This window comes from Rutilus rutilus (genome assembly GCF_951802725.1).
Source record: "Rutilus rutilus genome assembly, chromosome: 3".
NCBI classification, from domain to species: Eukaryota; Metazoa; Chordata; class Actinopteri; order Cypriniformes; family Leuciscidae; genus Rutilus; species Rutilus rutilus.
This window is the reverse complement of record NC_140211.1, coordinates 52457671-52482448: the sequence shown is the minus strand read 5'-3', so window position 1 is coordinate 52482448 and position 24778 is coordinate 52457671. Positions and strand designations below refer to the sequence as shown.

The 24778-nt window shown below is 36.2% G+C and overlaps 1 protein-coding gene across 3 annotated transcripts in view; it reads right to left on the bottom strand.

Moving 5' to 3' along the window:
• Positions 1-24778, bottom strand: part of usp53a (ubiquitin specific peptidase 53a) — a 52585-nt gene that overhangs the window by 5532 nt on the left and 22275 nt on the right. For all 3 annotated transcript variants that reach the window (XM_084403842.1, XM_084403843.1, XM_084403844.1), the window contains exons 10-15: positions 23348-23497; positions 20528-20696; positions 17932-18081; positions 13494-13628; positions 8480-9176; positions 6650-6717 (exon numbers count right to left, since the gene is read on the bottom strand). In XM_084403842.1, coding sequence (XP_084259968.1) covers positions 6650-6717; positions 8480-9176; positions 13494-13628; positions 17932-18081; positions 20528-20696; positions 23348-23497 — 1369 coding nt within the window. The remainder of the gene's footprint in view (positions 1-6649; positions 6718-8479; positions 9177-13493; positions 13629-17931; positions 18082-20527; positions 20697-23347; positions 23498-24778) is intronic.

Sequence of the window (24778 nt, the reverse complement as noted above, 5' to 3'; positions counted from 1 at the left end):
TGCCTTGTATCAATGGTTCAGACTGGTGGTGGTGTAATGGTGTGAGGGATATTTTCTTGCCACACTTTAGGCCCCTTTAGTGCCAACTGAGCATTGTTTAAAGCCACAATCTACCTGAGTATTGTTGCTGACCATGTCCATCCCTTTATGACCAGAGTGTACTCATCTTCTGATGGCTACTTCCAGCAGGATAAGGGATGTCCATGTCACAAAGCTCAAATCATCTCAAACCGGTTTCTTGAACATGATAATGAGTTCATTATACTCAAATCGTCAAATGGCCTCCACAGTCACCAGATCTCAATCCAATAGAGCAGCTTTGGAATGTAGTGGAACGGGAGATTCGACAAATCTGCAGAAACTGCGTGAAATCTCTGAGGAATGTTTTCAGAACCTTATTGAATCCATGCCACCAAGAATCACGGCAGTTCTGAAGGTACTAGCAATTTGTACCTAATAAAGTGGCCGGTGAGTTATATAAAGAAAATAAGAATGAAAATGAAACACTAGAGGGAGCTAAAGATAAAAACTTCACATACACTGGGTAGACAAGTCTATCATAAGGATTTCAAATTTGTTTAGCTGTACAAGTTCAGCGAGTCATACTTTGATTGCTATAACATCACATTAATATCATTAAAAAAAAAAAAAACATACTGAAGCTGAACTGCAAAAATACATTTCCATTTACTCTGATAATGAATACTTTTACTATAAAACATATCAGAAAAAACTGAAAAAAAAAAGAAATTGGCAAATGAACTCTTTAATTAGTCCTACACTTCCTTTCCTTCATGGGATCGCCGGTTTGTCTTTGAATCTGAGCACAGTGGTTGCCCTGAGCTCAAGCCCCCTGAGATTCAGCCAGCAGTGACTGTGTGTGTGTGTGTGTGTGTGAGAGTGAGAGTGAGATGTATCAGCACACACTGCCTTTCCCTTCCTTCTGTTATTTTTTTCCCCAGCGCATTAACAACTAAATCCCTTTGGCTAGCATGCAATTATGAGAGGATTGGACTTTAGACCCCATTTTCAGTTTTTTCAAGCCTGTCGTGTTTAAGCTGTTAAGCCTCATGAGAAGAACCTCCATTTGGTGGCCATGACTTGCAGTGTTGGAGCTGAAAACAAATAAATAAATAAAACACTGCTGAACTCCAAAAGAAACCACCACCCCTAATATGACATTCTGGACCCTCCATATGACGACTCCCTCCATCAGTGCAAGTTTAGGGGAGTTTTTCCCTTTGTTTAATCTTCCACCAAGCAAATATTGTAAATCCAATTGCTTAGGAAAAAAAAAAACAGCATCTCTTTTCAAAAGGCCGCATGATTTGATATCATAATCTTTCATGTCTGCAAACAGTGAGGGATGATTATAAATGATAAAAAGTATTCAGTGTTCCAAACTCAAAGTATGATTGATTCTTGCCTTAATAAACACCACTAATAAAAGATAATCGTGGTCAGATTTGATTTGTTATGAATGACTAAAATAAAACTGTGATGAATAACATGAGTAATATTCTGGTTGGTTAAATAAAAACGAGCACATCACCAGCTGGTGTCATGAAATCGGTGTTACTTTAGTATTACTTAAATACATTTATTAATATTTTGAATTAGCTTTTATTTTTTTCAGTTTTTATATTTAGTTTAAGTTTAAGCATATTTGTAATACGTGCTTGTATTTTATTTTATTTTTAAAATATTTCTACTGTATATGGACTTATTTTTATTTTAAGTATTAGTTTTAGTAATTTTAGTACTCCAACGAAACTAGAAATGAAAATGAGAAATGTGGGCAACTAACCAAAATAATTTTTTAAAAATGTTTTTCATCAGAAATTACAATACTTTTTCTCAGCTTTATTTCAATTACCAAAAAACAAACATTTTAATAGTTTGGCAACACTTTACAATTGGGCCTCATTTGTTAACATTGGTTAATGCATTAACAATAACTAACTATTTGTATTTTTACAGTATTTATTAACCTTTGTTAATGTTAACAATCACATTACATGGGCAGTCAGACTGGTTTCAGAAGTTGAGGTAGAGCTCAGATCTGACTGATAGCTCGGGAGTGGTGTTAAACTCAGACCATACGTCAACACTCAACGTTTAAACCAACATGAGATCACTGCCAGCTCAGCAGCCGAGCGACACACACCTGTTCTCTGCGCTCCATAGTTGAGTGAATCAGGCCCAAACAAAGCAGCAGCAAAATCCCATGGGCTAGAGGGCTTAGCTGGAACACACTGTTAGCTCTGGAGATTACAATTAAAAAGTGTGTGATAACATATTACCAGTATATGGTGTATGCATTACCAAGTAATTAATTACTGTAATGTCATTTAATTAGTAGAAGTTGATTTAGTAAAGAAAGATTACTCTTGATTTTTCTGTAATTTAATTCCAGTTATGATGGAAATGCATTAAACACTGTATAGACTATATAACAATTCTAAAACTATAGTGAATTTAACATCAGAATTTAATGCCTAATGTTAAAATGTATGTTTTAATGTAACCTTCCTTTAAATACTTTTATACAATTTTAAATTATTTATTTGAAAGAATAAGCATTTTCATGTCTATCCTTGTAACAGCTCGAGGTTGATATAGGATTTAGAAAGTAATTATGCAATAATGCAATAGTTTTTAAAGAGAGTAATAAGTTGAACATGTACTATAACTAGTAGCTAGTAATGAATTACTTTTTTAGAGTGACTTACCCAACACTGCATATTACAGCTAAATTAATCTAGTAAAGTAATACTTGCAAATATAAATTCGTATAGATATGAATCACATTAGACAAGGCTGAACTGGATCTGCCGACCTGCCAAAAATATTTCCTGATGTCTAAGAATAAATATTTTCCACAGTGCAACAAGATCTCTCTTAAATGCTACTTAGAGAACATCTCTTTATGGTTTTAATGTGCCATGCAGGAAATACCATGATACAAACTCTCCACCATGTTCATACTTTCACATTTACTGAGCCAAACATCAAAGTAAATGGACCGGGCCATTCTCAAAATAACAAACAGCCCTGTCTTCATTTAGTTTTAAGGATTAGGCCCATTTAGTTTACATGCAACATCGCATTAAAAACTAGATTTGCATTGCTGAAGGCAGCAAAAGAACAAAGATAAAGTTTTATGTAAGGATTTCAGACTTTGGTTCAGTGTAAATTACACATCTATGTCATGACAATCAGTCATCAGTGTGTGTGTGTGTGTGTGTGCGCAGAGGGTGAACAGCGAGTCTCTGTAAAACCATTCAGAGCAAACAGCAGTCCTGACAGGAAGATCAACTGTCAGGGGTTCGTCTGTTCAACACACTGAACTATCAGCAACTCCTGCTGGTCTGACCTTTACAAGCATCTTATGGGATACGAAGCGCACACGGCACACACTAAAAACTGAGCGCAGCACTGACACTGAGCAAGAGGACTACAGAGACAATGAGACCGTTCCATTTATGAGCAAGAGAAAGCACATCCTGCCAACAGCTCTTAAAACCCCTCTGCCGTGCACAAACAAGGACAATGTTCAACTGCACTGTTTACTGAAAGCTTGGGATGTTAACATGGGATTTAACATTTCCTTCCTTTGCAATACGAACACAGGAAGAGCTGCCGAAAAAAGTTCTCAGCATGCAAGTCACACTTAAAAATGTATGACTTTAAGTGCTTTAGATAACTGTCATTCCAAGCAGCATCTGCAAACTAATTACTTTTGCGATCAGGTGATTTTTAGTGGATCCAAAGTAATAAAACTAACTTGTGTGTTAAATGCTTGTTTAGCTTGTGCTGTCATTCACATATTTAATCATGATATTTAAATGTATTATTATACATTAATTATTATAATTAAATTATTATTATTATTATTATAATTAAAAACGGTGTAGCTATCAATTATTAAACTATTTTAATCTAGTGTTTCTGAGACTGGAAAGGTTTGGTTCATGTTGTCAACATGTTGAGAAGACGCTGTTTTCTGCGCTGCGAAAGCTGATCCACTTTGCATGCACTTCAAAAGGATGAGCACCACTATACGGAAAGACCATACGGAAAATTGTTACTGTCAGAATTGCTGTATAAAGCGCTGAGGAAGATCCAGAGCTGAAATTCAAATATGGTAATTCCGACACGCACTGTAGTCGACTAATCACAAAAGACTGGTGCATCTGACCAATCAGAGCAGAGTAAGCTCTTGGAAAGGAGGGGTTTAGAGAGACTGAATCTTCGAACAAGTCATTTTAGGCTCTCTGAGAAATTAAGGAACACGCCGACTTTTTGGGACTTTAGCTTATTCACCATATCCCCCAGAGTTAGATAAGTCCATACATACCCTTTTCATCTCTGTCTGACGCACCCACCGCTAGCCTAGCTTAGCACAAAGACTGGAGGTAAACGGCTCCAGCTAGCATACTGCTCTCAGTGACAAAATAACACACTGCTTCTTCTGCGGAGTGATTTACTCCAACTCTGAGCGAACTCTCTGCTCCTCACCACGGCTTCTCAGGTGCTGCGAGCAAATCACTCCGCCCAAGTAGCAGTGCTTCGCCATCTGAGAATATGGTTCCCAGTATGTATACGGTTAGAAGATGGCTGTGTCTCATGCGACCCTTGTTATTCGTACACGATGTGACTATACAAATCACAACATGTAAATGTACACGTTATTTTGTCACTTATTGGGAGCAGTATGCTAGCTGGAGCCGTTTACCTACAGTCTTTGTGCTAAGCTAGGCTAGCAGTGGGTGCGTCAGACAGAGTTACATGGAGATGAAAAGTGTATGTATGGACTTATCTAACTCTGGGGGATACGGTGAATAAGCTAAAGTCCCAAAAAGTCGGCGTCTTCCTTTAAGTGATGTGCAGTGTATAATAAAAAGTGTTTTTGACCTTGGATGCATATATACCTTATGTAGGAGACTTCAAAACAAAAGTAATATTCATTTCATAAGAGGGGCAATTTAATATTAATTTAATTTTGTAGTAGTGGTGAGGATTTTATTTAATACACTTTCTCTTATATTATCTGTATGATTTCTGCTCTATTGGCAACTGGAATCAGGCCAGTTTAAAAAGGCAACACACACAGCACATTTGAACCAATTCCAAGCTGACATTTGGAAAGGACTGTCAAATCAATTTTGAAATACAACTGGATATTAAATGTAATGTAATATTGCAGCTCAAAAAAAGAAGAAGAAGAAAGTAAAACACATATCTGAATTGTATTATGTTGAAATGACTGCCATCTGGGTCTGCCAAATTATAAACATCATGCATCTTCTCACTGTCTAAGACCCCCCAACTCATTTACCGTCAAAAGAACGCACATCCTTTATTTCCCACGGCAGTGAACACTTCAACGCTCGAGTCGCAGCGAAACACCCTTAAAGGCGAGCGAGAGGACACAGCCTGAGAGATGTCCTTTCTGCTTCACTTCTTCAGCCCATAAAGCTCCCATAAACCACCTACAGCGGGGTAAATAGACCCCCACCCCGGCCATCACAACACACTCACACATACACAAACAGCTCCCAGCGCTGACAACCAGGACAAATGATTCGTCCCCAAACACGACCCCATGTGCACCCTTCACTTCACCAGTTCATCTGGAACGAGAGTGCTGATAACAGCCGTGACGGGTCGTCTGAGGCCGCACTGCCATATCACAGATTTATATATTATTTAATCATATTTTATATTTTCATTTGAGTTTGTTTTAGTAATTTTGTTATGTGCTTTTCCCAATTTCTTTTAGATTTCTAATTAGCTTTAATTTATTTTTATTCTAGTCATTTTAGTACTTAAACCCACTTAGTTGCCGAGGCAAATTTTCATTTGAAGTTTTTCATTTAATATTTATATTTTAGTTAAAGCTTATTTCAATTAATGAATGGTTTTGAATAACGACAATAACGACGCTGGTTTTCACGGTACAGTTGAAGTTCGAACTCTTATTTTGATTTCTTCACCATCAAAAACAGTCATTCTTAGTTAGTTAATGAATAATTGTTTGCTCTTATCATTACTTATGTGTTTAACTGACTATAGCAGTTGTTTAACACTCTGTGTGGGGTTTTAATCGACCCCCAGCCTCTGTGGGGAGATCTTTCAAAGGGTGAGAGATTGACAAAATACACACTTTGCACCCGTTTTCCATGCTAACATCAAACATATTTTTGCAACATGCTAACATTCAAAAACCAATGTCAGTGTTGTTATTGTCAACTAAAACGATTAATGGTAATTGGGATAAAGCTAAAATAAAATAAAATAAAATGTAAAAATCTGAAATATTGCCTTGGGAAATAACCGAAATAAGTTTAAGTACTAATATAATTAATACAAAATGTAAAAAAAGACAAAAGAACATAAAATTAAAATGAATACTGCTTTACAATATTACAAATACAATACTAAAATAAAAGCGAACTCATAACATGAACAAATACTATAATTACACTGATCCACATAAGAGGTTCCATGATGGTTAAAATGCGGCCTTAGAAGGCAGCTGCTATATAGGCAGTAGGCAGCATACTAGATTTGAAAAGGCAATTATCTGGCAATTATCTAATAATCTGGTAACACTTTTAACTGAGAAGCCTCTGCGGGTTCTTACCGTAGATGATGGACGAAGATGAGATCTCAGCCTTTGAATCATCATACCTCCTTTGGTAGTTTGGGTCCCTAAAAATACACAATGCATTGAACTCAGCAATGTTATATGCAAAGTTGTATTTGGCTTAAGGGGTGGTTACACTAGATTTTGTGCACCATCAATTTTAATTTCGAACATATGAATGTGGAAGAATGAGTACACATTAAAATCTTAGTCTTTCACATGATCATTTTAAGTTCACATTTGGTGAGCTTGAAATATTGATGAATGTGTAAAATGAAAAGAAGTTCTAAAGTGGATCTAAACTTGGCTAAAAATCAAACATGGACAAAACTCTAATTTTGGCTCTGTCACACAAAAGTAATATATAAGTTTAATGCAAACTTCATACTTAAAAGTGATAGTTCAACCAAAAATGAAAATTGTTTTGACAGAATTTTAATTTCCGGGTGAACTATCCCTTTAAACTATTGAGGCGGTCATCTAGTGTGACCAGCTCTTTAGTCAGTCCACATTAGTTCTTCCCAAGCCTAACCTTTTTAAGACCTTAAACAATGACGTAAACACCTCCACCAAACATTACTGCTACACGGTGTACTCTGATTCACAATGACAACAAGATATGCACAGCTAGACAAGAATTTGATACCTTATCTGACAAAGAAAAACATTCAAAAGCGTTCTTTGCCGACACAGCTTGAACACAACACTGTTCATAGGCATATCTTGCATGTTGTTTACTTGGTTTAGAGAGACAAGCAAGCAAACGAACAAACGATTACTCTATACACTTCTGTCCAAAAAAATTGGAATCGGTAAGATTTTTTTTTAAATGTTTCTGAAAAGTATTTTATAGGGTGATAACTTGTTAAAAGAAATACAGTAAAAGCAATATTGTGAAATATTAGCATCATTATTCCAGTATTCAATCTCACATGATCCTTCAAAAATCATTATAATATGCTAATTTGCTGCTTTCAAAAAAACATTTCTTCTTACCAATGTTTGAAAACATTTGTCCTGGTTAATACTTTTGTGGAAACCGTGAATTTTTTGATGGATAGAAAGTTCAAAAGAAAACCATTTATTTGAAATAGAAATCTTTTGTAACATTATCAATGTCTTTACTGTCATTACTAATCAAATAAATGTGTCCTTGCTAAAAAAAAAGGGCCCAAACTTGTGAACAGTAGTGTATATTAAAAAATAATCGATAATTTTTTTTTATTAAAGGGATAGTTCACCTTAAAATGAAAATTCTGTCATTTCCTTTTGTTCATCTTCGGAACAAAAATCAAGATCTTTTTGATAAAATCGGAGAGCTTTCTGTTCCTCTATTTACAACCCAAATTCAATCTGTTCATCATAGAAAGCGATCGTGTCTCTTCAGAAAATTTGGACTAAACCGCTCAATTCATATGGATTAGTTTTAAGATCTCGCTATGAACTTTTTGAAGTGTCCAAAGTGGTAGTTGCGTAGCTGTCAATGGAGGGACAGAAATCGCTCGGATTTCATCAAAAAGATCTTCATTTGTGTTCCGAAGATGAACGAAAGTCTTATGGGTTTGGAACGTAATTAATGACAGAATTTTCATTTTGGGGTGAACTTCCCCTTTAAATGAATCCTGCTTTTTCTTGTCGGTGAATCTCCTATCTGTGGCCTAAAACAACTGAGTGCATGAAATCTCCCAAATTAGTATTGAATTCATGTTGATTTCTTGTCTTGTAAATCAGATTTATGTCACTACTGCAGTGACATTTATCACCCAATGTGTCTTAAATGCAAATGTCTTGATGCTCTTCCTGACTGAGGATTACTTTAGTTCTTACCTGGGAAGGTTTGGTTCGGGTATGGATTGCATTTCTTTGTTGCTCAAGTTCTCCACCACAGGAGAGTCCAGATTGGCTGAGCTGTTGCTGAGACGATCACTGCTTTCGTATCCAGATTCAGTGCGCTGGATTTTCCAGTTATCGGTCCGAATGGTGAGGTTGTTGACGCTTGTTTTAACCCTGTCCGGCTCTGGAAGTCCTCGACCCTCCGAGTCCAGCGAGCTCCTGCTTCCCATGTCCTGCTTCTGCTCGTCCTCATAAATAGTCATTAAACTCTTGGGTTTGCGTTCTTCACGTCGGCCCCATGGCAACTCTTCGCTCTCCTGATTAAAGGTCTGTCTGTGAGAGTTTTGGGAGTTTCGATTATTATCAGTGTTTAGTACGCTGTCGACATTAAGTGCCTCTCGCATCGGCCTCCACGCACGATTGGCTCGGCTGCGAGAGCCCTGACTGCTGTCCGTCTCGTAGCCGTTGCCCACATCTAACCTTCGAGGACGATGCTCTGCGGGGGGATGAAGCGGGACGCGAGGCTGAGGTTGAGAGCGTGGTTCGTGGTTGTAGTGAGCGGTCTTATCAGGCCAGTGCTCCGCTTTCGTCGGACCTCTGCCTTGGCTGCTGTACAGTCGTGACTCCAGATTCTTGAAGCCATTCACAGGAGGCGATAGTGAGCGTGCGTAAGGCTTCTCAGGCGCTGAGTCTGGGGATGAGATGCAGAGTTACAAACTGCTTGATTCTCTGGAAATTTACCCTACTAATTAACCCAACTGGCACTGAAGATACTCGCAGTGTGGTGGTCTTCAGTGGGGTCTAATATTTATTGTATAATTCACAGTGAATAGTTATCAGTTCATCTTCATGTGTCATGACATCTAACAATTTATTTATTTGGATCCATTAATTCAGCAGTTCATACATACATACAACTACTTGATTACAATGTAAAATTATTATTTTTATTTTTTTTATTAAAATGGTTTTACCCCTGTCAGGGTGATACAATATCACATTGAAGAAGAAAAAAACATTTTTTTTTTTAAATCTATTTTATAGCTTAAGTCATGCAGTGTATCCAACATGCAGAAAAATTTAAGAAAACAAACAAACAAACAAACAAACAAAACGATATCAGTGACTGGGTGTCAAGATAAAAAAATATCAAAATATATTAGGTTGTTAAAATGTCATGGTATGACTCACAAAACCGTAATATTTGTGAATTAATTCATATTTGAATTTTTAAACAATATTTTGTTTTATATTATAACCTTTATTTGAAATACATTTATTTTAAAACTGAAACATATGCACTTAAGTTCAACTGTTCAGCACTTAAGAGTTGTCAATCTTTCATGACCAAACTGTACATAAACTGTACTTGGCTTTCCAAACCGGACTAATAAGTGCATATTGCAACTGTGTGAATGTAGTCCTGGTTCACTCTCAAATTTAGCTGCGTAATTAAATTGCTCATTTACATTACAGAAACAATTCACAGATGCTGCTTCCAGCCTACAGGCCAGACTCATCCATCTCCGACATATGCGAGGTTGCACTAATAGCCTGGATGACCTTTTTTCTAGTGAAGGTGGAAGAGTGACTCTCTTTGGGCAGAACAGTGCTGATATTGGCACTGTTAAATAGGCTGGCATAGAAATTTCACGCCAGTGCAAATCCATACTGCTATAGTGCCATTCGACCTAGTGCCAAGTACCTATATCGTTATGCACTATGAGCTTTAAAAAACAGCATTGTCTCATTAGATATTAATGTAACTTTGACTCGCGGTCGTCACACACACTGAAAATGCTAATTATATGGCATAATGAATTCTCAAACAGCCTACACGGCTATCTTTCTAAAAGATGAAGGCAGTCTGGTCAGAGATCTACACGCTGAAGGCTAAAAAGCCATTAGTAAGCCATATACATACTTAAAAAGGGTAAAGCAAAGTCAAGCAGCTTGGCTTGCAAACCACACTTTTACTGCTTATGAGCAATAAAAGGAGATGGTAATGTTGGTCACATGACACTTGCACAATATGGTGAGCCAGTTTCACTGCACATGAGGAAATGACTTTGTGATCCCCATAAGCTCATGTCTATATGGCCCAGTTATGTGCACTGTCCAATGTGCCATGCTGTAAGTGTGCTTAATTGTATCGAATGTGCAAATGTAGTGTACTTAAAATCTTAAAACTAAATTTGGCTACACTTTATTTTAAGGCGTCCTTGTTACAGTGTAACTATACATTTATGTACAGAGTAATAATAAACAACATGTACTTGTATAATTAGAGTTAGGATAATGGATTGGTTTAGGATTCATTGCATGATGTAATTATGCATAATGTACTGTTTTTACTACAAGTAAGCACATGTAACAAGGACACTAAAATAGTGTTACTGTATATTATATAAACTACTTACAGAAAATATAACATTAATGAGGTCACTTAATTGTATTTAATGAGAGTAAACTTTCATGACTTAAGTCATGTCAAATTAAAAGTTTTACTTTAAAATACATTTAAAATCATTGTTTTAATACTCTTTTGTCGTATTTTAAAAGTACACTAATTTTGATGTGCTGACTAACATACTAAAACACAAAGTACTTGATCATAATTTTAACTGTAGTGTGTTATTTGATATTATATTTAAAAGTTAATGCATTTGAAATGAACTGATTGCAACTTGATCAGAGGTCACTCTTCCGCAGGAACTCGACTGTTACCGGAAGCCAGTGATTATAGTTTATACATTTATAAATATGAATATTTTTCTTACAAAAACACATCGCTTCACTTCAGAAGGTCTTTATTAACCCCTGGAGCCGTATGGATTAATTTTATGATGGATGGATGAGCTTTTTTGGCCTTCAAAATCTCAGGTACTATTCACTCCCATTATAAAGCTTGGAAGAGCCAGGATTTTTTTTTTTTATATATATAACTTAATATATAAGAAGAAAGGCATATACACCTAGGATGGCTTGATGGTAAGTAAATGATGGGATCATTTTCATTTTTGGGTGAACTAACCCACTCTTTTGCATGTGATAAACGCAAAATTCCTCCTTTTGTATTCCACATAAAAAAGCAAGCCATACGAGTTTGGAATGAAATGAGGGTGAGTAAATGATTTTTATTTTTGGCACACACACTCTTCAGACAAACAACTGATGTCCTTACTTTTCAGCAAGCAATCTTTTCTAAAACAGATGACTTGATCTGATGAACATGTTTCATTAGAAAGGCTCCAGCAAAGCCTTTATGGCCCTTTGAGTGAGTACCTCTGACCTCATCCAGCATTAGTGTGGTTATGCAAGTGGTGCATAGTATGAAAATAAATAAATAAATAAAAACCTATGGAAGTCAATGGGACCCATCAACTTTCTGGTTACCGACATTCTTCAAAATATCATCTTTTGTGTTCAACAGAAGAAAGAAATTCATAAAGGTTTGAAACAATTTGAGGGTGAGTACATGATGGCAGAATTTTCATTTTTAAGTGAACTATTCCTGTAATGGTAAAGCGTGCCCTCTTTAACAATGCAGGTAAACTAAATGTACTATGCAAACTTCGTACGAAGCTGAAACAACCTCAACATTAACAACAGAGTGTAAAATTGCAGTTCACGTAGTGACATTTCTATTGACACTGTTTTAATTTAATCCCAAATTTCTTTGATCAAACCTCTCTCCTACCCTTCTTTGCCTTTGCCCTTCTTAAAACAAAAACATTCAAATGATCTTACGTGGACTTACTTTTCAAAATCAGTTACAAAACATTATAAAAATATCATCGCAATCATGCGTTTATTGTCTATGTTTGATCAGTCAAAACGTCTTTTTCTTGATATCTAATGCATTTGACCATATTAGGAATTTCTTGGAACGTCATAAGATTTATGGCTCTATGAATCTCACTTGTGGACTTTCTGCGTGAGGGCGCCCTCTGGCTTCCAGTATGAACGAAACAGACATTACATGAGTGTTTAGCACTCCATAATGCTCACATCGCTAGTACTTCGTAACGATTTTAACTTGAGTAGTTTTTCAGCTTTCTACCTCTGGTTAGGCGGACATACAATTGCTGTCAGTCATCTGGTTTATTTTACTGACTATGGCAGGGGTGATTCATTTAAAATAAAAATGAATATGAAATATAAAAAAAATGCTAATAAAAAAGTATCACACCATAAAACAACGAAAATACTACATTACCATCTACTGAACTCTCCGTTTAGAGGTGCATGGCAATATTCAAAATATAACTGCATCACCCAGTTTGACCCATTATTAATTTGAGCTAAAAAAATAATAATAAAAAAAAGAGCTGGGCGCAAGCTAGACTGAGGAACCGTTACAGAGATTACAATACTCAGCGTGAGGATGGAGCACACGTCAGAAGTAATCTGTGTTTTTAACACTTCTCGCTGACCTCGGGTTACATAAGGACCAGCAGAGCACTGTGAGCTAGTTTATTCCACTCCAAAGCTCTGCTAAAAGCCCAGAGTGTAACAACCACACATATGTGCTTCTCTAAGGAGGACAGAGAAGATATTTAAAGAGGACCTATTATTCTTTTTTTTACATTTTCAACATTCTTTAGAGTGTAATGTTGCTGTTTGATCATCAGTTTTCAAGGTCTGAAAACTTACAAAGCACAAAGTCACTCTAAAAGGAGTTATTCTCTATATCAGTAAACACCTGAAAGACCTCCATTATAGTCTTGAGTTTTCTTCCGGGAACAAACACGTCACAATATTCCTATTTAAATAATTGACATAAAATAAAGGGGTGAGGTCCGGTTGAGCTGCATTAGTAGTGTGATGAAACTCGCGGTTATGGTAAGGGACATTTCTGAAACACGCTTGAAGCGGTTGTCCAAAACAACACACTCAGAGCACATTACACTTTTCAGAATAGAGACAAGAACTAAACAGAGTGTTACTGACAGACTGGGAAGAGAGGTGCTGCAACAATAAAACAGTCAAAATGTAACACGCTTACCCCGGTTCCGCAGTGTTTCCGGTCTCGTCTGTGACCGGTCCGAGTCCTTCTTGATAAGGTTGATGGGAAGGCCTTCTTTCGGCAGCTCCCTTAAAATCTCTCTAAATCGACTCCTTGGATCCAAGTTCATCTTCACTGTAAGACAAACACGGATATGGTTAAATGCAGCACTTTCACTAGAGATGTAATTCTACAAATTTAAGCAATAGTTTACTATTAAAATTTACTGTTCCAGAAAAATCCTGCTAAATGAGGTTTCTGCTATAGCTTGAATTCATTAGCTTTACTATAAATGATCATATATCAAGGTCTAAATCTAGCACTTTTTCTACAGGAATTCTGAAATGTTAATGCAGCCATTAAAAAAAAACTGTCAAGTGTGTTTTATGGGTCAGCTGTAAAATCCGTATGCAGCACCCTCAAATAAAGCATTAGAGTATACTTGAAGTTAAGGATCATTGAGATGGTGAGATAAAGTGTGGCCTCTGCACTCTTTAAATACACCCCTGAGGCTTCTGGGAAGGACAGTAGAGCCTTAACGGCAATCAATGTGTGTGTTTTTCAGTTTTTTTTTTTGCTGTGCTGGAGGAGAAAAGCAGTGAAGTGTTACAAGAGAGCAAAAGAGTGAGAGAGAGACAGATAACAAAAAGAGAAAGGACATTTCTTGCCCTCAAACACACGGCAGTCACATAACGGTCTCTTAGTGAGGGGTTACTAGATACAGCTGAAAAAACATCATCGATCGCATCTTACATTCCAGAACATGCTTAAAAGATACAGATCTCCTTCTGAACTTTGTAAAGTTTACTCTAACGGTGGCCCCAAGGCGTACTTGGACATCTAAGCCACATTAAAAACAAAACAAAATGCTGTATATTACAAATATTGTTGCTTTTGATTCTCTTTTTCATGTTGTTTAGGATAAAAAAAGCGCCTGAAAGCATATGCTAAATACATAAATGTAAAACAAAACAAAAAACAAAGCCAAACATTGTATATTACGAATATTGATTGTTGCGTTTGTTCCTCTTTTGCAAGTCGCTTAGGATAAAAGCGTCTGCTAAATGCATAAATGTAAAACAAAAAACAAAGCTAAAAAAAAAGTCAAACAAAGCAAATAAAAAACACTATATTATGAATATTGTTGCTTTTGTTCCTCTTTTTCCATGTTTCTTAGGATAAAAAAAAAGCATCTGAAAGCATCTGCTAATAAATAAATGTAAAACAAAACAAAAAACACAGGCAAACATTGTACATTACGAATATTGTTGCGTTTGTTCCTCTTACAAGCCACTTAGGATAAAAGCGTCTGTTAAACAAAACAGTAAAACAAAGTCAAAACAAACTAATCAAACTAAACCAAACCCCAAAAAACAAAACCCAAAAAAACAAACAAAGAAAAGAAAACATGGCTCAAAAAAAGTGAAATTAGTTCTGAGAAAAACTATTTGATATTGTTTTATAATCAAATGCAGTGGCATTCATACATGTGTAATTTAGGAATAAATACTTTCTGGTGCCACTGTATATCAGACTGCCTAAAAATAGTCAAAACAAATGTAAACATGTCCATGAAATAAACTTATTGCAATGACTTGGCACAAACTGGCAGTGTAAGTTAATGTCACATTTTATTAAAACTTAGTTCGAATTGCATCTGTGCACCTGAATCGCTGAGGACTATAATAAAATACTCATTTTGCACGACTTTATAAGCTACTTCCCCAAGCCAGAGGGAATATGTTCACTGCCTAAGGACAGAAAGCCATTACAGAGTTGATCTAAGAGCTTTTAGTGGAGAGGAAACTTCAGCAATAAAAAGAGAGACGCATCGAGCCATTATGGTTTGTAATAAGAGTGGAATGTGGGCTACTGGAGCACGAGGCGATACGTCTCCCTGCAGGACGGTCTTGTCTGTCTTTGTTCAAACATCCTGTACTTCTCTCTCTGATCCTCTGGGTATTAAAACACTTTGCGGGGGAACAGCGTTGCCTCCAACAGAGAACATTTTGATCACTGCACCGTTCATGAAAAAAGGCATGAGATTTGAGATGGCTGAAACAGGTAAATCAAGGTAATTCTTGGGTATTTTGGGTCTTTTGTTTTAAGGACACAATCTTGAGTAGGGACATTTGTTCTTGCCTTTTAAAGAGGAAAACATATTTGTCCCTCTGTTGTAACTAGGGCTGCACAATTAATCAAATTGAAATAGAAATCGTTATCAGTTAATAGTTATCTTGTGAGGTTTTTAATTATCCTGTCAATCATCAGAGTAGCTGGACACTTAGCACGTTTTTTTTTTCCCTTATTTCCCTATCACATATTTTAGTAATCATCATAAATTAGGTACCATCCGAAAACTTAAACACTCAAAACTTGAAATTAGACATTGCCTTACCATGGAAACGGTACTTTAAAAACCTTTTAACAGGCAAAAATTTTGTGATATCAACTTCAAATTTGGAACACAACTTGGTTAGACATATGGCTTTGATTTTCTAGCAAATTTAGACATATACATACATATATGATATATATACACATGTATGTATGTATGTATGTATGTATGTATGTATGTATGTATGTATGTATGTATGTATGTATGTATGTATGTATGTATGTATGTATGTATGTATGTATGTATGTATGTATGTATGTATGTATATATATATATATATATATATATATATATATATATATATATATATATATATATCACACACACACGTGTATATAAACGTGTGTGTGTGTGTGTGTGTATATATATATACATACAGTCTTTATAAGTGTACTGTAAAACAATGAACTAAACTTTTTTTTTTTTTTATAGAACATGTATTTTACAAAAAAAAAAAAATTATATATATATATATATTTTTTTTTTTTTTTTTTTTGTAAAATACATGTTCTATATAAAAAAAAAAAAGTTTAGTTCATTGTTTTACAGTACACTTATAAAGACTGTATTCCAAAGCATTCATCAATTGCAACCATTTAAGTTCAGATCAATGCTCAAAAAGGGGGGTGGGCAATTGACCTTTCGCCGGCCCCTCCCCCAAAACGGCCATTGTCCAATCACACATCATAGCAACCGTTACTATGTGAGCAGGTCCGACAAACAATTAGCAAGATGGTGAAGCGTGCGCCCACAGCGTTTGTAAATCGGATACTAGATACCCCGAGAGATTGTCTGGAGGAGTTGTGTTCTTTCCATTCCCAAAGCTGAAAACACAACGTGAGCGATGCCTACAATGGATAAAACAGTGTGGACGGCCCCACTCCCAGTTAAATTTGTCGAACATTACGAAGCATAAATACGTCTGCTGGCTGTGGTGTCGATGGCTACTTAAAGTTTGTTTTGTTTTGTTTTTCTGATCTGAAAAACTATCCTATCTGTTACTCAAAAAACATAATATTGTCTGAACCGCGAGTTTTATGATCCGTTGCCCCACTAATAAATATTATGGTCTCAACCGCGAGTTTTGTGATCTGTTGTCCCCCTAATAAATATTATGGTAAGTGCATTATGAAAGACAAGCAATGAAAGTTATTTAGATGCAAATTAAGCTTGTCTGGTTAAACAGTTATTGTGTGATTTCGTTAATTGTGCGTTGTCAACTTGAAGCATGAATTTGAGAAAAAATCATTTTTGGAAGAAAATGCACCACATACTTTTGTCAATGATATAAGTTATAGCTAAAAGATTGTAAAAGCTTTCAGTTCACCCTGCCTAATTGTAGTTGAAAAGTCAAATTAAGCTTGATTAATGATATACTGTGACTGATCAGATAAACTACAGCATCGAGAATATAACTCCCATGTGTTTTGCAGCATTTAAAATTTTAGTCATAGTGTGTTATGCGAAAAAACACATATAAGAAATTATTGCTGACAGCACTTTTATTTTCAGATAGTTTTTTCTTTCACACAAAAACACAACAGTGTGTGTCTTTCAATGCTTTTAAACACTTGTTTTCTTGTTCTTTGTCATATCACAAATGATGTGTATGAACACCGGTAAGCATTACCCTCGATAGAGACGTAGATAGTAGTCGTGTCTCCTTCATTGCGTATTTTTATATTTTGAATATATCCCTCCACTGCATACTGTAACCCCTTTTGCCTCGATCTGGAGGATATCGAGGAGGTATTGCTCCAAAAATGGTCACTGACACGCACGGGTATACCTCTTCCCGTCATGGCAATCTGTCGCGCTGGTCGTGTTTGACCATTTGTTTGTCGGACGTAGCAACAGTAACTAAGGGGGGCGGGGCTCGGCGAAAGGTCAATTATGAATGCAGTTGCTGCATGAAAGTGAATAATAGTCCTAGTTATAAGCAGTAAGTCACTGTGAGATGCAGTGACAGCAACTATAAAATGTGAGGTGTTCATTCATATTTCAAGTAGTTTGAAGTGTTTTGTATTGTTTTTTTTTTACCTGGCCCTCTGCCGCCACTGGTCTGGTTACTGCCACGACTGAACACAGAAGGAGGCTGAGACTTCTGCTTCAGAGTACCATGATTTGAGAAGAAAGCAGTCAAGTTTTCTCGAGTCAACTCCAACTTCTTACCACTCAGTATAGGAGTACCTAAGCGACAACAAAATTAAATAAAAAAAAACAAAATGCTTTAAGAACTACTGATAGTTCTTTTTTACTATGTTTATTTGTTAATATTATTTGTTTATATGTATATTACAACACAAATGTGCAGTGATTGGCATCTGAGTAAAACTAAAAATTGAAAGAGGCAGAGAGGAAGGGAAGGAAGGAAGAAAGAAAACACCCACAGCTTTCAAAGGCTCTAACTTGTATTCATTATGATTTAATATTTGCACTATAATTTATGAAAATTTTCAGTAAAATAAACATACAGGCTCTAACACCTAATCAACACACGGATTAGACTAAATATCCATCATACGTTTAACAATTTGAAGAAACAATATTGCTATTTCTAAATGAATTTGTTTTGTAGTGAATCATCATTGTAAGTGGTGCAAGGTTTACATTTAGATTTACTACCAATACTAGTGGAACTAGTTAAGCATTGATTTAGGATTCAAGATTTTATTTGTCACGTACACCGTTACATACAGATTACAACTTACAACTTGCAGTGAAATGCAAACACTGAATTGCATATGCATTGGCTAATACACAGAATCTAAAAATAGCAAACAACGGTCAATTGGTGCTAATCGATACTAGCATTAGACAGATTCACACTGACATTATCCTCTCTCCTAACAACAACAGATTTTTGAAGAAAAAAAAAAAAACCCAGATAAATCAAGGTAACACAAATTCTTGGGTATTTTGGGTCTTGATTTAAGGACACAATCTTGAGTAGGGATATTTGTTCTTGCCTTTCAGAGAGGAAAAAACATTTGTCACTATGATGTAACTAGGGCTGCACAATAAATTAGAATAGAAATTGTGATATTATCGTGTGAGGTTTTTACAGATTTACAGATATGCGACTTGTAATTAGTCTGTTAATTGTCAGTGTCCTGGTAGCGGAACAACTTTATTTACTGTACCATATTTTGTGGGACCCTATATTTTGAGCAGCATTTTTTGAGACAGTCACCATCAGAAATTTGGAGCTGTCAATCGATTCAATAATTTACAGATTAATCAAAAAAAATGCAGAATGAAACATCAAATGCATTGTTAAATGTGTTAAAAGGAATTATTTAATTATTAACCTTATTACTGTTTGTTATATTTTAATTTAATAAAATTAGTGGTCGACCGATATATCGGCTGATATTTGGCATTTTTAAAATACCGGCCGATAAGTTTTTCTGATTGGCCGAAGTGCATTTTTCTGAGTGGCACTGAGAACGGCAGCGCCTGATAGCTCTCACATTCTCAGTCTTCATTAGTTTACGGTCTCTGTTTAACAGTCATATCTAATACATCATTAGACAGAACTGTTAAACAAAGAAAGTAAACGGTATGCAAAAAAGTAAAGCGTTTGCTTTTATATTATTAGTAAAAGAAAAAAGACAAACAATTATACTATAATACTTTCTCATTAACCGTCAACATTCAGCAAATACGCATCTATATCCTTTAAACAAATCTCTGAATATCTAATAAATTAAATTAAATTAAATTTAAATTAAATTAAATTAAATTACATTACTGTCTATTAAATTTCACAAACCTTTAAATCAAATCCAGCTGTGAGATCTTGGTAAGTGTGCATTTGTAGCCTGCATGAAAGTGTCACTGTACGTGATGGTCAGTCTGTGCGTCGCGTGTGAAGTGAATGCGGAATCTCTAATTTCCCACTGTGTCATTGGTTTCATTGTGTGCTGTATGTAAAATTAGTGTTACCTTGTCTTTATCTGAAAAAAATATGATTACCAGTGCGCACGAAATTACCAGATTACCGAGTGTTACAGTGTTTACTTCCTTTTACTGTTCACTACTCATATATTTTAAACAATTACTTTATTTGTGAAAAATACTGTAATAGGATTGTAGATTCAAGAAGTTGCCATGCTAAAGTATAAGCATGTTTATTTTAAAATGTATTTATAATTTATTAAATACTGATATAGATAGATAGACAGACAGACAGACAGATAGACAGACAGATAGACAGACAGATAGACAGACAGATAGACAGACAGATAGACAGACAGATAGACAGACAGATAGACAGACAGACAGACAGACAGACAGACAGACAGACAGACAGACAGATAGATAGACAGATAGATAGACAGATAGATAGACAGATAGACAGACAGACAGATAGATAGACAGATAGATAGACAGACAGATAGATAGACAGATAGATAGACAGACAGATAGACAATCGGTCGACCACTAAATAAAATAACATGTTTACTAACAGCTGTGATCTCTATTTTTTTTTTTTTTTACTGGCAACAAAAAGAGTTTCAAAATATGTCAAAGCAGAATCAACTGCAGTGTCTCTGAGAATTACATATTTTTTTTAACATTTTTGTGTTGAATTTACCTGAATACAATAGAACTGCATTGAAAGGTTTTCTACCTGGTGCGTCTCCATTGATTGAGCTCTTATTTTGTCCGGAACTGCTGTTGCTCCGCTGTGCCTCGTCTGTTATCACAGAACTGCCATCAGGGTTAGTGTAGAACAAAAGCAAAGGCTGGAAGTGACCTTTGATGCATTTGGTGACCACGTCTTTCCACCTGGATCCCACCTTAAAAAAATAAAATAAATTCAAGTTATACAGTTCTTTAGTATCGTTAGTAAAGTACATCTGTGAAACAGACAGCAATGAAAAAGTGATTATTATTAGACGTGAAGGCACGCATGCCTCAGGGAGGCTTAGGTAAGAGTACGCAGGCTGTACTACAAAGTCTCTCTAGGCAAACAGATGTAACCTTCCTTCTTAATTAACAGACAGAAGAGAAAGAAAGAGCGAGCGAGCAAGCGAGAGAGTGAAAAGCAGGAAAAGTTAGAAAGCAGGATGTGGACACCACTGAAGAAAAAATGATCTGAACAGTCAAAAGCAACCCAGGCTCATTGGAAAATTTCTGCAAAATTATATTATGTTGTGTCTTGCACATTTCACGACATTGAAATGTCCAGTGAGTGGCCCATGTTCAGATTTATCCAAAACAGATAAACGTGAACCTGGCAACGTTTTATTACGTTGGTTGTTGTATGTATCGCAAAATTGTTGAATAAAGTCGTTATTTTGGGTGCTATTCTCGCATGGTAGTCACATGGATTATGTTAACGATGTCTTTACTACCTTTCTGGGCCTTGAAAGTTGCAATGACGTTGCAGTCTATGGAGGGATCAGAGAGCTCTCAGATTTCATCAAAAACTTAATTTGTGGTTCCAAAGATGAACAAAGGTCTTACGGGTTTGGAACGAGGTCGAGTAAGTAACGACACGAGGGTGAGTAAGTAATGACAGAATTTTCATTTTTGGGTGAACTAACCCTTTAAACATACCCAATAGCGTTAACAAAAGTAAACTTGACACAAAAAAAACACATTTTAGCCTGCTTGTACTAGAGGTCTGCAATCCCAGTGTGGCCCGGGAAAAGTTCGGAATTGCTGAGTGAGGGTGTGCAAGGGAAGATAGTGATGTGTGTGTGGGAAGCGGGGAAAAAGTAATGACTTGTGGGCTCACGCGAAATATAATTACCTAATAATAACAACTGTCACTGGTGATCTAAAGCGTTGCGTGTGGAAAGAAAAAAGAAAAAAAAAAAAGAACAAAAGAAGCCTATAGCACCGGACCGAGACCTTCCTTCCTATAGGCTTTTGTCACCGGGAACAGAAGTAAACGTGAAAGTTTCGGCCAGGAGTGGGACCTTTTATCGTGACTGTTTCACGGGACTACTACTTGAGCATTCCACATTGCAAGTGCAATGTTGTACAAGGTGAGCTATGTAGCAAGTTTGCCATGTAAGAAAAGCCAAACATATGGAGCTGGTTGTGTGATGTAAACATCAAAATGTATTAGTTTACAAATCATGCTCTATGGTAAAATGTCATAACATTGTTTTTGAAGTCATACATAGCAAAGGTTTTGAGGTCAAAACATTTTATTGTGCGAGAAACCACGTGCAAAGTCTTTATTAATTGATAATCTGCCCCAGTAATCGTAATTTGTGTGAAAAGGAATAAAAAGTTGTTGATGTTTTATTGCCTCTAGTGTTCATTTCATCTGGAAACTGCAGTGATTTGTATGTATTAGTAAGTTTGAGTTTTGCAAACATGTAAGTAGAGGCATGTTTTTCCATTGAGCCTGTGTTGGTCAAAATGCAAAGCAAAAAAAGAGCAGGGAAGATTGTAAAGGAGATTAATGAAGATATGTTTGAAAAAACTAATCAACAAAACAGCTGTAATTAAGTTAAGACATGTGAAAAAAAAAAGTGAGAAGTTCTGCAAAAATATGATAAGTTCTCTCTATACTGTAAGTTAGCAGACAAACATCTACTGTAATGCACATACTGTGTGTGTGCGTGAGTGTGTGAGGGTGATCCATCTTGGCGGCAGCGACGGGCACCACTAGCCCAGTGAGAGCTGAAGTGCACACGCAAGCAGAAGTCGCACACTACTGACAGATTGATGAAGAGATACGGGCCATGCACCACTACACTGGATCTAGACTTTTTTTCACTCTTGCTGTCTGCCCATCCAAATCTTTTATTTGGTGGTAATTAGTGACCGTTTACGCTGTTAACTTAATAGTGACTGTTTAGGCAGGTAATAATGAGTGTTTGCTTTGTGATTACATAAATCAAAGTTAAAAATGTAACTACGCTTTAAAATAATCTTTTTAACGTACAAATAAAATGACAATAACACGTTGGGCCTCAAAATCAAGAGACAAATATATTTTGCATAAAGAAAAAGGCTGTAATTTAATGATTTGGTGAAGAAACATACACAGTCAAAATAAAACAGTTTAACAAGGAAATACTATTTCAGTCTATCTATTAAAAAAAAAATCACATTTAGGTCAATGTGTTACTTGTGGTTTCTTTGTTATTAATGGTGAAATTTATTTGCAATTTTTGAGTGAAACCAGTTTCAAATTAAATCCATCAAATTATTTTTCAGTGAACTATAAACTCTCTGAGCGAGAGTGAAAAAGGAGGAAACAGTAGCAGTGTCAAGTTACAGGAAGTAAAACGGATATAGCGACCATGTGATCAGTGAAAATGGTATAAATGTTTAGATATTTAAATGTGTGGACGGAGGGAATGTTTGTTTAATAACGCACATCATCAGTGCCAGGACTGCTGGGTAGTTGCAAGAATTATGAATAGTACATTTGTAAATGTATAGAGAAAAGGACTCAATCCATAACAGGTAAGTATATTCTTACCTCTTTAACATTGGCATCATCAAAGAAAACCCATTTGGATGATTTGGTGTGGTAGGCAAAGGCACAATAATGTCTGCTGGAGTAACAGATCATTCCCACCAATAGCAGCTCACTCTTCTTTGCACGTTCGTCTGTGACGCGATAAAAGAGCTGCAAACACAAATGCATTTATTTAGACAATCATAACCCAAAAATCATTAACACTTCACAATAAGTTCCCTTAGTTATTAATGTTGCATTAACTTAATTAATATAATTTATTAACCATGTCATCATTTGTTCACCCTCATATCTTCCAAACCGGTATGATTTTCTTTCTCCAGTCAAACACAAAAGGAGATGTTAGACAGGACGTTTATACGGTTTCTTTTTCTCCATTTAGAGAAAACGGATGGTGACCAAGGGCTGTCGACCTCCAAAAATGAAAAAAATGAAAAAAGTGCTTTACAAGTACCACAATTCTTCATACTTCCAGTGTGTTTTGGAGCTCGACAGTCCATAGTCAACATGTACTTTTAATTGTGTACACATGAGCAGCATAAACAGCCAACTAAACATCTTTTGTGTTCCACAAAAAAAATAAAAATAAATCACACGTCTAGAACGACATGAGTAAACAATGACACATTCATAATTTCTGGGTGCACGTGTACAGCAGTTTCATGTGCTAGACTGCAGTCTTCTGAGAAAAACCAAAGAGTCCTCAGAATTAGAAGGCAGAAGTAGGTGACAAAACGCAAAAGTATGTATTTGCTGAAACAAGTGTAAATAAAGCAGCTATTGCACAACCAACACTTGTTCCTCCACCCGATTCCTGAATAGCTGGCTTTCTTTGGAGGCTCGTGAAACAATGGATTGCAAGCAGGCGGGGAGCCATTTTCCTCTGAAGTCTCCAACATCACATGGAGAACTAGGGAATGAATTAAAGCCTTTGTACTTGTCCAGGGGGTTTTGGCTGAGACTAATCCAACTGGAGGATGGTAACGTGGAAGTGGGCGAAAAGTAGAATGAAAGCTATTTAGCATTTGTGACAATTTGGTGTAAAAGAACTGATTCTTCCAATCTAGATCTTCAATACCAAACCAAATTCACTATGCTTGTTTGGACAGCTCTGTAAGGAGATATGAAAGGTCACCTACAGATGCATTTTAACATATAAGATGCATACAGCTGCACAAACAGAACGGCCATCTGGTGGAAAACAATGCTCAAATATGGCTTTATACTCCCACATGTGAGGCTGGTAATGAAGGCCGTCTACACACTCGGACGCCAGATGACCTTCCACTGTAGTGGCTTTCTGGTCATCAAGCGTGGGCTATGCAGTCACTGATGCAGTTACACAACCTCAGTCTTATGAAGAGGATAAACTCCTACTTTGTTTCATACATATGTTCCAAGGCACTAACCATAAATCGGCCTCGATGACAC